Raw genomic sequence first — 15,695 nt, 5'->3', positions numbered from 1 at the left:
TCAGTTGGTTTAAAATGGAAACCTATGTATAATCTGGTATTTTTTAATCTAGGCTCTAGACGCTGAAGTCTGTCACCATCCTTCAAAATGCAATGGAACATACCAAGGACTATATCTCGACTGGCACACAGGACGTGCCTGGAACCACAGAAAGCTGGTCTCTTGGGACACTGTCAAGCCATAAAGGGACCATTAATCTTGTCTAATGCTGAATCCAAAGTGGTTTTGGCACAAGGCCCTCAAAAACAGTGGCTGCACTTACCTGCTACCCAGTGTGTTGCAAAACAGAGGAAGCCTTTGGCTGCTCATCGCCCCCAACCCGGGACCCTGCACCATAAACCATGGGAGCAAGCCACTCTATTCCAGAGGGCTTTATCATCCAAGGCCACAGCCCAAGGAGCTCCTTCGGAAAAAAAGGAAGAGCCTGATCCTTTACAAGACAAATCCATTAGTCTTTATCAGCGATTTAAGAGAACATTTAGACAATATGGGAAAGTCTTGATTCCAGTGCATCTAATAACTTCTGGTGTGTGGTTTGGAACATTTTATTATGCAGCCATCAAGTAAGTTTTCGCTTGGTTGGACCTCTTTCCTTGTTTTCTCAGAATGTTAACCTTGTTAATTGTACTAATGGTAGCCTTAAATAGTTTTTAAAATGCTTGAATGTCTGATTGGCAGAAAGTGACTACTCTTCATAGCTGTTGTTCACATTTTGGGAATATCCACTAACGTTTGCTTACTGTGTGCAGGAGGCATTTTGCTAAATTTTTAACCTGTATCAACTCATTTCATCCTCAGGGCTACCATATGAAGTCAGTAGTAACAGTTCTTCTCACTTTATCATTGAGAAAACAGATTAGGCAAGGAGAAGTAAAATAACTCAGCTGGTAAGAGGTGGAGTCTGGACCAAAGCCCAGTTAGGTTTGTTTGATCTCACGGCCCTTGCTTTTCATTGCTGTGCTGCTCTCAGCCAGCATTCAGGAGAGCCTGGAGATAAAATAGCAGGTTTCAGAAACTTGGCAGCACCATGGGTCCTCTGCTTATGTGTTTCCTAGGGTGTTTATAAATGTAACAAAAGGCAACTGTTTTGCTGGCTGTATGCTTTTGGTGGGAAATTCTTAAAATATTTGGCGAGAGTCAGGCCACTGTCAGTTGTAGACACATACCGATTGCAGGTGTATGCTGTGATGTCACTTACCTCCAGCTGATGTTATGACCTTTTGTTCTAAACTGTGTGTGGAAGAGCCTGGACTCTGTTGTAGGGCAGAATTTCTAAATGCATCCTTGTTAAATACTGTTCCTTTGAAGCTGAGTTGCAGTGTCACTGCTGTAGCAGCAGGAGGACCAGTGCTTCTGCCATGAGGAAGGCCACATGCCTGCTCTACACAGCTTGGCCTGGTGCAGCAGAGCTTGGGCGGCAGTCTTAGGCTGCAAGCATTGGGTCAGTGGCTGATTTTCTTTAAGAATTGTGCCTTTCTTTCCAGCAGATCCTGTATCTGTGCTTTGTGGAATTCTTTGTTTATTAATGACATCTTCCGGACATGTTAAGTATTTATAGAAGTCTTCAAAATTGTCCTTAATTTTTGACAGAACAAAAACATTTTTGAATAAAAATTATTAGAAATTTAGTCCTGCTATTTAATGAATGGCTTTCTACATATTAGACTTTCCTTTCTGAGCCATTGAGGATTCCTGTAATTCAGTATTGTGGAAGTGATTTGAGTAATCCCTGTTTCTTTTGCTCTTCTTATGTTGCCTTTAATATGCCTTCAGCATCCTGGCCTTAGAAGGAGAAATCTGTTTTTAATTAATTTGAATATGAGTCTCTCATTTGGGCTACCTTTAAAAAAGAAAAAAAAAAAAAAAGAAAGAAAACGTGACAGAGAGAGAGAGAGAGAATCTTCCATCTGCTGGTTCACACCCTAGATGGCCACAACAGACAGTTCTGGGCCAGGCCAAAGCCAGGAGCCCAGAACCCCACCCACATTTGCCATCTGGGGAGCAGGGGCCCAAATACTTGGGCCGTCATTCACTGCTTTTCCAGGAGTACCAGCAAGGAGCTGGAAAGGAATTGGAGTAGCCTGGATTTGAACTGATAACTGTTTGCCAGCATCACGTACAACAACTTAATCCACTGTACCACAATGCTGGCCCCTTAATTTGACTATTAAAAAGAATGTTTTTGTTCCTTTTACTTTCCCTTGCCTTCTTTGGTGAAGGAGTTCTGTAACTAAAAAAGGAGATGCAGAGTGACCCAGTGATAGAGGTGACAGTGTGCTCTTGGCACCTGAGCTGGATGGTGGCTGCCCTCTGCTGTGACGTGCAGCTTTCTTAGTTTTACCCTCCCCCGCTTTTTTTCCTGTAGAATGCTTGTGGCTGAATCCAGTGGAAGACTGCACTTTAAACTCATGTCCCTTACCTTGCACGACTTGACTTGGGGCTGAGAACTGGTCATGAGCCCCCTCCCCCGCTCCCCGGCTGCCCAGGCAGGACTGCCTGGCTGGCTGGGTTACAGTATCGTGCCACTGATTTGTGTAGCACAGAACCTGCTGCTTCCTAAGCAGCACTCCTTTTGTCTTCAGTAGATCTGTAATATTTCAGTTTGAGGAACTGATGTGTTCTAAGTGAAGACCTTTATCACCAGTAATACTTAGGAAATAGAACTCATGGATGAAAGAAAAAGGAAGGTAGGCTATGTTCAAATGGCAGTGTCTGTGAGACGATTTTATTGTAAAATTGAAGTTCTTTATATTAAATATAGCTTTTTAAAAGCAACTAACAAGAAGATAGTTGCTATATGTTAGCATTTCAAATTGGAAAAAATTCTTGTTGCCTACTTACTATCAAAAGAAAGGAAAAGTCGTTTGTGGCTAGAAGGATGGGTATTTGATGTCTCACGGCAGCACCCAGTGGCCAGCCTGACTGCCTCCTCTGAACCAGAGCAAAGTGTCCCCTTGTATTCTATTAATTCTTATTTCAGGGAGATCTAAATTGTGCGTATGGATAGATTTTAATTTAAACTAAGCTCTGTTTCCATCCCTGTCTCACAAACACTGCACAGATCTTAAGACCTTCCATTTAGCAATTCCAAACAAAATGAGCCTTTTTTTTTTTTTTTTAAGAAAATCAAGTCAACAATTTAGAAGAGGAACTAGATGCCTATTTCTTTAATCACTAACTTTTGTATTTGACCCCTTCGTGATTGCTTTTAAATGTATTGATTTTATGTACTGGACTTGATTGGGAGAAGGAAATGATTAATGAAATAATTTCATAACCATGTTGGTACCAGAAGATAAAACTAGCAGAACATTACTTGATTATTTTAGTGAGTTGATTAGAACCATGGAATGACTAACTCCAGATCTGAACTTTAATGGATTGTATCTTTATCTAGAAAGAGAGGGGCCGGCGATGTGGCCTGGCAGGTAAAGCCACTGCCTGCAGTGCTGTCATCCCATGTAGACGCCAGTTAGAGGCCTGGCTGCTCTACTTCCTGTCCAGTTCTCTGCTATGGCCTGGGAAAGCAGTAGACGATGGCCCAAGACATTGGGCCCTTCCACCCATGTGGGAGACTGGGAAGAAGCTTCTGGCTCCTGGCTTCAGATTGGACCAGGTCGGGCTTTTGCAGCCATTTGGGGAGTGAACCAGTGGATGGAAGACCTCTCTCTTTCTCTCCCCTCCCCCCTGCCTCTGCCTTTCTGTAACTCTGCCTTTCAAATAATAAATAAATAAATATTTAAAAGAATAAAAAATAATAAAAATAAATAATAGAGAGTTGGAAAAGATTAAGAAGTAGAGATAAACCAGGTTGGATCATAGTTGAATTGGAATGTATTATATTTGAGTTTTTAATTAATGCTCCCTGAGTTCTTCTGGTTTCCTCTTATTTTAGGCAATCAGTAATTGTAATGGTTATTCTCTGATGGTGATGAGTGGTAACTATTGAGAATACTCCTTGATTTCTTTTTTTTTTTTTTTTAAGATTTATTTATTTATTTGAAAGAGTTACACAGAGAGAGGAGAGGCAGAAAGAGAGAGGTCTTCCATCCACTGGTTCACTCCCCAGTTGGCTGCAACGGCCGGAGCTATGCCGATCCAAAGCCAGGAGCTTCTTCCGGGTCAACCTGCGGGAGCAGGGGCCCAAGGACTTGGACCATCTTCTACTGCTTTCCCAGGGCATAGCAGAGAGATAGATCGGAAGTGGAGCAGCCAGGTCTCAAACCGCCGCCTATATTGGATGCCTGTGCTTCAGGCCAGGGCATTAACCCGCTGTGCCACAGCGCCAGCCCCTCCTTGATTTCTTTGGTTAATTAGACACCCTTTCCCAATTAACCAAATTATTTTTTTTTCTGATTTTTTTTGTATTTTTATAGATTTATTTATTTATTTGAAAGGTAGAGTTACAGAGGCAGAGAGAGAGAGAGAGGTCTTCCATCCACTGGTTCACTCCCCAAATGGCTACATAGCTGGAGCTGGGCTGATCTGAAGCTTCTTCCAGGTCTCCCATGTGCATGCAGGGACCCAAGGACTTGGGCCATCTTCTGCTTTTCCAGGCCCTAGCAGAGAGCTGGATCAAAAGTAGAGCAGCCAGGATTCAAACAGGCACCCATATGGGATACTGGCACTGCAGGTGGTGGCTTTTCTGGCTACGCCACAGTGCCAGCCCCAGTTTTGTTTTTTTGTTTTTTGGGGTTTTTTTTTAGGGGGGAGGTAAAGATTTATTCATTTATTTGAACGTCAGAGTTAGAGAGAGGAAGAGACAGAGAGAGAGATCTTCTATCCTCTGGTGTACTCCCCAGAGGGCTGCAATGGCCAGGGCTGAGCTAAGCTGAAACCAGAAGTGTGGAGCTCATCACGGTTTCCCATGTGGATGGCAAGGGCCCAAAAGCTTGGGCCTTCCTCTGCTGTTTTTCTCAGCCCGTTAGCCAGGGAGCTGGATCAGAAGCAGAGCTGCCAGCTCACAGACCAGAACCCAAATGAGATACTGGCATTGCCAGCAGCAGCCTTGCTGGCTTTGGCACATTGCTGGCCCCTCCAAATTATTTTTTAATATTTAAATTAAGAGATCACACTTTCCATAATAATAATTAATCCATAGAGTTCACTTTTAAAAAAAAATTGGGGGTGTGGGTGTAGAGAAACAGAGATAGAGTTCCCATCTGCTGGTTTACCCCTCAGTTGCCTGCAATGGCTGGAACTGAACTAGCCTGAAGCCAGGAGCCAGGAACTCAATCTAAATCTGCCATGCGGGTGGCAGGGACCCAACCATTGGAACCATCATGGTTCTACTGAGGTCGGCATTGGCAAGAAGCTGGTGTCAGGAGCTGGAGGCAAGTGCAAAGCCCAGGTGCAGCCAGGCAGGATGTGGGCATCTTAGCCAGCACTAGGCTGAACGCCTGTTCCCCAAGCCCACTTCCCTTTCCTAATGGCAAAGGGAAAGATGTACTCCCAGCAGAGTGACCCATGGATGGCCCTGCCACAACCGAGAGGCAGGCTTAGGAATACCGGCATGCGACAGAGAACCGTATTATGAGGCCCCTGCTCTGGTGCTCTGAGATGGACACAGCATCGACTTATCTTGGATCCAGTCATGAGGAAACAGATAAACCATGTTGAGAGAGGTCCCACCATGCCGCTGGCCTAGATACCTTAAGATATCAGTGTCAGGGAAGACATTCCAGCCTCCTCCCAAGGAGACCTGCTGGGAAGCACTTCTGGAGAGAAGGGGCCAGGAGAGACAAGGATAGCAGTAAGGGACATCCTGGGGCAATTTAGGGCACTTTACTGAAGATGGTATGTTAAATCACTTGTTAATATATGCTCAGCTTCCTGTATGTGATAATTATTTTTATGTAGGGGAATGACCTTGTTTTGGTTTAGGAGTGAAGAGCCACAGGGACTGTAAAACCGCACAGGGAGAGATTGAGGGAGCAGGAACGGGAGAGCAGGAGTAGCAAAGTGTTGTTCATCAGGAGACTAAAAATAAAGCAGGTCTTAGCGGCTCCTGGTGGAGACTTGGTCTGCCTTCTCTCTCGCCCTCCATCCAAAATCTTATTGCAGTTTATGCTAATTGCCTCTTCATCTGCTTTTTAAGTCTGTTAATAGACTAGAAGCATCCTTTTAGAAGAATTGAAGTTTTAATCAAACCTCTGGAATCATTTACTCTTTGCATAATAGCACAGTAAGTGAGGCTTTATCCTACAATAATAGGATAGTTTGACTTGTAATTTTAAAGGCAAAAACTCAGGTATTGAAATTTGAGCTGGAGCATTCTAAGGAAGTGGGATTTGGTTGAGGAAATGTAAGATCAGGCAGATGATTCCAATTCTTATCTCTTGGTTTCCTTAAAGCTGTTCATTTTGTTCTAATCACTACTCTTTTCTGAATGTACTGATCAGGATGCCTCGTGCAGAAGCAAACTAGAAGTTGCGGACGGTAAGATGCAGCACGACAGTGATGGGGTGTGTGTGTGTGTGTGTGTGTGTGTGTGTGTTGTGTGTTGTGCATCGAGTCAGATGTAAGTAGAGTGAAATTCAAGTGCTTGGCAATGCAGAATCAACTTGAAAAACAAAAATTGATTAATACAGATTATAGTAAATTGTGGTTTTGGTGTTTTCAGATAATCTTTTGAAAATATCCTACAAAGTTTATATATATGTAAATTGCTTTTTGTTTTTTTCATAGAGGAGTGAATGTCATTCCTTTTCTAGAACTCATTGGGTTACCTGACAGCATAGTAAACATCCTGAAAAATTCCCAGAGTGGAAATGCACTGACAGCATATGCCATGTTTAAGGTGGGTGCTGTTCCACACAGGCTGCCCTGGTACTCGCAGACCTGACCCCTGACCTGCCTACTCTCCTTAAAGCTCCCCGTTCGCTCCCAGGAGTCCTTTACAACTGAAACCCTTGTGCTTCATCTCCTCTGTGTCTAGTAAAGTAAGGTTATCGAATTGTAAAGTGTAAATAAGACGATGGCTTTAGGAAGAAGTGCCTTCACGAGTAGAGGATCATTCCTGGCTTGCTGGGGTCAACATGAGACTCACCAATTCCTCTCCCCTCTGCAGAGATCTTTGTGCTACCTGACTTACTGCTGAAACGTAGCATTTATTTTACTGCTTATGATAGCTCACCTTTTCCTAGCAGGTGAAATAGTAAGGTTTAACCCAAACTGTTTTATGTGGTAAATCAGGCTTAGTTATTTGTCTTGTTTTAGATGTTCTTTGGATTCAGATGCCATTCTTTTTATAAATAGTTTCTATACCCATGGGCCTTGGAAGAGAAGACTCACTGTAAATTATAAGATTTAACCATATTGATATAATTTTCTCAATTGACAAATTCTTATGAGATTCTATGAAGCATCTACCAAAGAAAAAATGGGTAGAAAATGTTATTTTACTTCTGCTTACACAAAAATACCTGGAATCATGGCTTCCTAGTCCTATGCATAGTACTGTGTTCTGTCATCCTTACCAGAATCCTGTGAAATCTTTTACTGTAATTTTGGCTAGAGGACTAAAGCTTAATTGCTGAATTTTTCTAATTAAAGCATACTAAATTCATACATTATGACGTTTCTAGTTACATTGGGAATAAGGTAAGCTTAATAAATCACGTGTTCTTCTCCCACGTGGCTCTGGTGGCTCTGGATTTGTTTAGTGTTTGCTTTATTCGATGATGCGCTCCATGGACTTTAGAATGGAATCTTCCTTGTCTGGGTTTTTCCTCTGCCTGGGGTGGTTTGTCTGTGGAGCTGGGACTGAAACCTGACACTGTGCTGACGGCAGGTCAGTGATCAGTGCCAGTTGCGGTACCCCTCACTGTTTGCTATGAGGTGGGAAAGGGCGGGGTGGGTACAAATCCTCCTGTGTGTTTTCTGTAACCCATGATTTCTCAAGTAGAATGACACAGATTTATTACCTCCTGGAGGCAAAGCCCCAAAGTGAGGCGTGGCAGGGATGAGAAAATTGCTGGGTGGTGTGACCCCATGACATTGCTGCAGTGTGCTTGGTACTCATCCCTACTGTGTGCTGGGCACCACCCTAGGTCCTGGGAATATGCTACTCAAATACACAGTGCATGGGACCTGCTCCCCTTCCCCCACCCACCCAGGCGCTATGTTCTGGTGAATGGCATGGGGCAAAGAGACAGTTGGAGAGAAAAAGAAGAGCAAATTAAAAATGTACACACAGAGTGAGTGTATTCAGATGTTCAGTGCTGAGAAGAGAATGCACTAGGGCTGGGGTGTGTTTATGGAGCATTCCAGGGAGGTTGCAGTGTGAGAGCCAAGGCCCCTCTGAGAAGGCGAGAGTTGACTGGGCTGCTCCTGGGGAAAGAGTGTTCCAAGCAGAGACACCAGGGGCCAGGGTATGGGGTATTCAGGGCTAGTGGAGGGGGGAGAGCCAGCTCAGTGGCCTTGTCAGCCCTTGTAAGGACTTCAGCTTTTGCTCTGAATGTATGTAGAGCCATTGGGTGCTTCGAGCCTCTGACCTGTTTCGACACAGTCACTATGGCTGCCATGTTGGGAACAAACAGTAGCAGGGCAAGGGTGGGAGACAAATTACCTGGCAGGAGGTTATCACAGTAGCCTAAGGAAGGACCCAGGTGGTTGCAGGATGGTGGTGAGAAGTAGCTGGAGTCTGATGGGGTTTTCTAATGGTGTGGATATAAACGTGAGGGAAAGAGGATTGGAAGCCATACCATAGGTTGTGAGCCTGAGGTACTAGAAGTGTAGAGTTCCTGCTGCGATGGGAAGGACTTTGAGAGGAGCAGGCTGCAGTGGGACAGGTAAGGCAGGAGGTCAGCCTTGAACTAAGTAACTGTTGGGAAGGAAAGTGAAGGTCACTAGATGGCTGTCAATGGCTAGAATTCCAGGAAAAGTTTCAGGTCTAGAGATCTGAATGTAACAACCATCCATGTGTCGATGGCATTAGAGACAAGAAATGGGAGAACCACCAGGGAGGGAGGGGATGGCATAAGAAGAGGTCTAGGAGCCAGGTGTCGTCCTGTGGTCAGTGGCAGAGGTGTGGAGGGGCAGGTCTATCCTGGCACCGGGTGCAGGGAGTGTTGGGGACAGCAGGAGCTCCATCGTGTGGCTCTGATCGTTCTGGGGCAGGGTACAGATTGACAGCTGGATGTGTTTTTCTAGAAGTCCCTGCGACTCTGATGAGCAGTTTGATGAAGGGGTTAGCGTGAAAACTTTGTTGGAGTAAGTTGGAGAGAGGCTGGAGTGAGCATAGCCAGCCGTTTGCAAGGGCTTTGGTGAACAGCAGCCCAGCAGTCACACTCAGAATGCAGTGCAGCCTCGCTCCTGTCAAGGCCCCCTGTGGCCAGTCGTCTCCCCTTTGGTCCTGGTATATAAATCTCTGGTCAGAGGTGGAGCTGTGACCTGTCAGTACCGTGGGCACCACCATTTTACCACTTTTGACCTCATAGAAGTTCCCAGCTGGGATGCCAGGCCCAGAGTGAATTGTGATAGATAGCATAAGGCTCAGAAAAGTCAAGGAAAAGAATTTGGAAGTGGAGCTAACCCCACTAAGAGTAAATGTTTGCCTTGCTCTGTCTCTTGCCATCTGGAGAAGTTTGGTTCTGGTTTAGCTCCAGATACACAAGGGTACCTCAGAAAAACCATGGAAAATGGAATGCAAGGATTAGGTTTATTTTGGTGCAGAAGTTTTGTGTTTTTTTTTTTTTAATCCCTGGACATAGAATAGTTCATGAAAAGCGCATATTATGAACATAACCACACAGATAGTTATGCTAGATTTCAGCCTGTTGAAGCATTCATTTATCCTGGTTGGTTAGTCCCAGGAACTTTAATTTCAGCCCAGGTTTGCATAAGATGATAGTCCTAACCTGGTGTTGATCTGCCTGTTTGCTCTTTTTCTGAAGATTGCAACACCTGCCCGGTACACAGTGACCTTGGGAGGGACGTCCTTCACTGTGAAGTACCTGCGCAGCCGAGGCTACATGTCCACCCCGCCGCCCGTGAAGGAGTACCTGCAGGACCGCATGGAGGAGACCAAGGAGCTGCTCTCCGAGAAGATGGAGGAGACCAAGGACAGGCTCACTGAGAAGCTCCAGGAAACCAAAGAGAAAGTTTCTTTCAAGAAGAAAGTGGAGTAGGGTCCTTACACGACAGCAAACGCCTGTACTCCGATCCTTTGGGGACTGGGCAAAGATGTGTGCTTCTGGGTTGTTTTATATTTTTGTTTTTGTTGGTGGTTAGTCGCCTGACTATTGTAGTAGTCTGAGGGCTAAAGAATTCAGATACTGTTGTACAGTTAAATATCACAAGAAAAATCAGTGTTTTTTGAAAGGAAAGAATGAACCCTGTATAAGTCTCTCACAGCAGCAGCCATAAGCAGTGGCTGCCGTCTTAGGCATCAGAGTTCCCTGTGAGGCTCTTCAGGGTCCTGTTTGCTGCAGCTTTCACTGGCTGTGCTGGACTCCTCAGATAACTGTTAACCCTGCTAACGCTCATGTGTCCACTAAGGTTTTAACTGTATTTTCCCTGTGGAGACAAACTAGCATCATCAGAACTGCCTGTGAATAAGCGGGGAGTTAGTCTTTCTATAAAAAATTATCTTAACAGTTACCTACGCATTAAAGTATAGACCCTATTAGATGAAGAAAGGCAAATAAAAATTCAGTCATATATTTGTAAATGAGATGTACTGGTTATATGTACATAGGAAATGGACCTTTAAACTGATTTTTACCTGAAGCTCATCATTATCAAAATTTTTAAAGCAATCTCTATGGCCATAGTACCTTTTCAAAGCCGTGCATTGGTGGTGATCAGCGGATGGAAAACATGGTTGTGAGTCCTGGGTGTCCTCTCTGACTCGTGTCTCAGAAGACAAGTGATATGATTGCCCTGTGGGTGTGCTGTGAGGCCACGTGTTCCTGCACAGCTGCCTGGCGCGGGAGACAGGGTGGCCTCCATTGTCTCCTCATGGAGCCCGCACAGCTCGTGCAGCAAACCAGTGTCTTTCTTTCAGTGTTAATGTTGATTGCATCATGGAGCAAATTTTTTAAGTTGCTGCTGATTTTTTGTTGTTGTTGAAATAGCAAAATTGTCATTAAATGACCTTTTTGAAATGATGTCTGGCCATTGTTGGACACAAGAGCTGCCCTGACAGTGGCACGCGTGAGTTTGCGTGTGTCTGTTTCCTTTTGCTCTCTCAGCTTTTACTTCCATTGCAACAAGGGAGCTGGAGTTGGAGGAGAAAGTAGTCTCTTGATGGTGTCTGCTTTGCCTTCTCTGCTAATATGACAGAGTGTTGGTGGGTTTGCCACACGGTCCTGCAGGGAGCCCTGCTATTTGGCAGGATTGTTTTTTCAACCAAATTTTTAGTTAGGCCAAAGTTTTAAAGAGTGGTTTAAAGGGGAGAAATGCCTTTGATTCACGTGTGCTATGTTGGAGTACTTTTTCAGCGAGCGCGCTGCAGCTGGCATCTCTGTGGAGATGGAGTGGGGATGAGGGCAGGAGCTGGCTGTGCTTTCTTGTGCCGCTGTCTCCGGCTGCCGAGCGGGAATGCCCTCTCCACCCCAGCCACCCCTTTGCACGTCTGATCATTAACGTGTTGTAGTACATTTATTAAATCACATTTTTGCAGCTATTAAATGCTAAGATATTAATAGATTTCTTGTTTCTTTTTTTCTCAGTCATTTGAGATTGCCTATGAAATCCTGGGCTATATGAAATGCTTCTAAAACTATTTTCTTTTTACTTTTTCTATCACACAGAGCATATTTTCCAGTGAGATAAACTGAGTGTTCTTAGTTTATTATTAGTGATACTAATAATATTGAGACCAAAGTTTGCTTTTTCTGCTAGACTTCTTTTGTTCAGTCCCTGGAGTGCTGCTGCCATGCAGCAGTGTGACTGTGCTGTGTTTCTCCAGCTAGAGACGCGGAGGTACTGCCCGTGAGTGCTTTGGAATGCTGTAGTGCTCTTGTCATTATTTGGCATCAGGAATTGCACAGAAACACTCTTGCCAGCACATTGCTAGCCTAATACTTAAGGCGAAGTACGAATAGCTTATAAGGATCACTATAGGGGGCAGCTGGGTAAAGCTGCCACCTGCCACACCAGCATCCCATGGTGGGTGCAGATTTATGTCCTGGCTGCTCCACTTCCAATCCAGCTACCTGATAATAGCCTGGGAAAAGCAGCGGAAGATGGCCCAAAGGTTTGTGCTCCTGCCACCCACGTGGGAGACCTGGAGGAAGCTCCTGGCCTGCCTTCAGCCTGGCCCAGCACTGTCCATTGCAGCCATCTAGGGAGTGAAACAGCAGATAGAAGATCTCTCTCCCTCTCTGTGTAGCTCTGACTTTCAAAATAAATAAATAGATCACTGTAACATGTTGAGGTTAGGATATTAATAGCAGGCCAACAAAATATAATCATGTCAAATTAAAACCTCAAAAATACGTGACAGATAGATAGATACACATATTAATCCTCATCACCTTTACACTAAGGCTTACTCTGGGTTTATTCCCCCATAGCTTCTGGGGCCTGTGAGGGAGGCAGAGCTGCTCCTGCATTTCTGTGAGATGCGTTGATGGTGGAAAGGGAGCCAGGAGTTAGCGCTGCCTAAAGAAAATGGACAGAAAGGTGTGCTCAGCAGACTGATCATTCAAATGAGAAATGGATTAGACAGGAGACTTAGCTTATTCAAGAGTGACAGCAGAACCAGCCTTTAACAAACCACATCAGATGACATCTGTTGTTGTCACAGCTTCTGCCTACAGCAATGCTGCTTACAAGATCAGCAAAGGAGAAAAGCAAGCATTTTGCAAAGATTACTTCCTCCCCGTAGTGAAAATAAAAGGATGCCTTCAGGTGTAATCGTGTGTTTCTTGGTTGTCACAGAAGCTGCCCCACTCACTCAAAAATGAAAGACGGCGATGCACTGCTCATGCTCCAGATGAGAGGGCGCCCCTGGCTGGCTCCCGTGAGTGATTCCAGGAGTGGTTGATGCCTACCTCACAGGAGGTGATTGGAGAAAGGAAGGGAGGAGATGTGTGAGACACAGTGAGTTACTTTCTCGTCCTTGGCACTGGGTTAGGCCATCTCCAGTATTTCATACCAGATGTGAGCCAGGACTCAGCAGAACGCAGCATCAGTAGTGAAAGGGACAGATGAGGCAGAAGGAAAATGAGCACATCTGGAATAACGTTTTTAGAAGGTACTTTTGATTTCTGAATTACTAAAGGAGTCCATCTCAGGTAGCCCATGGTGGGGTAACAGACTTGTTTTCACTTTCTGACTTGAATACCATCCAGATTTTCCAAAGGTCTAAAATAAAAGGCGAAGTATTTTCAAATAATTTTCACCTGTTCAGACCTCCCCCCCCCCCCCAACCTTTAAAGTATTTTTTGGTTTGAGAAGCTCATTACTAACTGCCTACATCAGTGCCAGGGTCTTTCAGTGCATTGGCCCAGATGCCCACAGGGCTGTGGTGGACATTCAGAGAGGGAAGTAGAGGCCTCAGCACTGGCAGCATAACCCTCAAAACCAGAGAACTGCAGAACCACACATGCATTTTATTTACTCTGCAAATGTTAGGTCTTGGGAGGCCAGCGTTGTGGTGTAGCGGGTGAAGTCACCACCTACAGTGCCGGAATCTCCTATGGGTGCTGGTTCGAGTCCCGGCAGCTCCACTTCTGATCCAGCTCTCTGCTATGGCCTGGGAAAGCAGTAGAAGATGGCCCAAGTCCTTGGGCCCCTGCACCCGCGTGGGAGACCTGGAAGAAGCTCCTGGCTTCTGGCTTCAGATCGGCACAGCTCCGGCTGTTGGGGCCAATTGGGGAGTGAACCAGTGGATGGAAGACACTCTCTCTCTCTCTCTCTCTCTCTCTCTCTCTCTTCCCCGCCCTCGCCTTCTCTCTGTGTATAACTCTGACTTTCAAATAAATAAATAAATCTTAAAAAAAAAATTGGTCTCGGGCCTATTTGCATATCACATACTCATGGGTAGGGTTGGTCCTAAGTGGAGTTGACTAGAAGAGACAGCAGGGGTCAAAGACCGCGTTCTTCCCTCACGGAGGAGATGGGGTGCTTTTAGAACCCAGAATACATGATCAGCCAGGAATTTTGGCTTGCTCCTCCAGTTCTTAAAGATTTTTCCCTACACATAGGCTTGTAACTTACTTGAGAAATGCTGAGTCAGGCCTGTAGACTAGGTTTTCCTCCAGTGACATTTTTGTGCCTTTGTGGCTTCTGTGTTAAGTTTGTTCACATTAACTAGTCAAAACAAGCTTCTGATTGTCTTGCTTCTCGGAGGTTAGGCTTTGAAAATCCAGCTGAGTTCCCTGTGCATCACTGACAGTAATAACCACGGGCCCCAATTACTCTAGGGCAGTTATCTGGCTGGTTGCTAAGCTTGATCGTCCTGGTAGAAAGAAGGTTCTGATTTCAGAACTGCAGAGGGCAGTGTTGAATCCTGTCCCTTCCTGATGACAACTGGACGGTGCTGGAGAGGAAGGGCCCCAGGAGAGCAGGTGCACGCAGAGAAGCCTTCTCACCCCGAGTCCCCTCTGGGCCAGGAAGACCCCGCCTGCTGCCCACACGTCTTGGCACCAGCTGGGCACGTCTGTGCTGGGGGGTGCAGTTTTGCCTCTGGGTCCCCAGGATTGGGGCAGGCATGGCCCATGCTTCAGTGAGAGCAGGATGGGCTGTCAGCTGGGCCTGATGAATAGCATTACAGGCTCTCATGTGGGGGCAACAGCCTAACAACCTCCATGCTATTTATTTTGGTAATATGAATTTCTCCTTGACCAGATACAAAAGTTTATGGAGAAAGTTTATCTTTGGTGTAAAACATTTTGAAATCATGCAGCATTTTTTCATGAAGTTTTTGAAGATCGCATATGTGGGGAGCAACTGGGAGCAACTCGGACTAGACTAAGTTACTGGAATTAAGACTTATTCTATGCATCTGCTCTCCCACAATATGGCACTGGGAGAGGAGGAAACAGCTTCTACACAGCTGCCTCCAGTTCAACCAATAAACTGTAGGACCTGCTCCTGATTGGAGGAGAGCAGCGTACTCGGCGTGTGGGTAGCAGAGTTGGGATTGGTGGAAGAGGACTATAAAGGAGGAGAGAGACCATGCACCAGGAACATCTAGGGGAACATCTATCTGAAGGAACACCTGTGCAGCCCCCGAGAGAGCCGGCCGGCTGTGTGCCGCTCCCCCGCGGAAGTGGGGAAAGTGGCTAGGGGGAACCGCCCTTCCACGGAGGTGGAAGGGTCGGTAGCCAACCCGGGAAGAACCAGCAGCAAACCCGGGAAGGGCCGCGCAGACAAAAGAACAGCGCAGGGTCCTGTGTCGTTCCTCCACGAAGACGGGGAGCGACAGCATATGCATGGATATCATGAAAGTTTTTGGTAGGAAACGTCTTTTAATTACATTTTACCATGAATTTTTTTGGAGTACTCATACCTGGTGAAAGCCAACCTTTTAGACTATTTTGATACTTTCATCAAGGCAGCTCTACCATTTGATATACAGAATCATGGTGATTCTATATCTTCCCTCATACCAATCAGACGTGTAACTCCATAAAACCTGATATTTCTTTAAAGCCACAAACAGCATTTTCTCTCTATGCATTTGTGCTTCATATGCTCCTCTACATGCCAGATTTGAGATTCTGCAATGACCAAAGCATGTT

The 15,695-nt window shown here is 45.4% G+C and overlaps 1 protein-coding gene across 4 annotated transcripts in view; it reads left to right on the top strand.

Moving 5' to 3' along the window:
• The window catches only part of MIMS1 (mitochondrial inner membrane structural 1), a 36,522-nt gene extending 24,870 nt beyond the window's left edge, over positions 1-11,652 (top strand). For all 4 annotated transcript variants that reach the window (XM_089305407.1, XM_008260993.5, XM_089305406.1 and 1 more), the window contains exons 2-4: positions 53-563; positions 6,688-6,799; positions 9,897-11,652. In XM_089305407.1, coding sequence (XP_089161533.1) covers positions 88-563; positions 6,688-6,799; positions 9,897-10,130 — 822 coding nt within the window. In that variant the 5' untranslated portion in view covers positions 53-87 and the 3' untranslated portion in view covers positions 10,131-11,652. The remainder of the gene's footprint in view (positions 1-52; positions 564-6,687; positions 6,800-9,896) is intronic.
• Positions 11,653-15,695: the final 4,043 nt, after the last annotated feature.

The sequence above is a fragment of the Oryctolagus cuniculus genome, chromosome 10, assembly GCF_051225735.1.
Source record: "Oryctolagus cuniculus isolate XC-2025 breed Fujian yellow rabbit chromosome 10, ASM5122573v1, whole genome shotgun sequence".
NCBI lineage: Eukaryota > Metazoa > Chordata > Mammalia > Lagomorpha > Leporidae > Oryctolagus > Oryctolagus cuniculus.
This window is presented reverse-complemented; position numbering and strand designations above follow the sequence as displayed.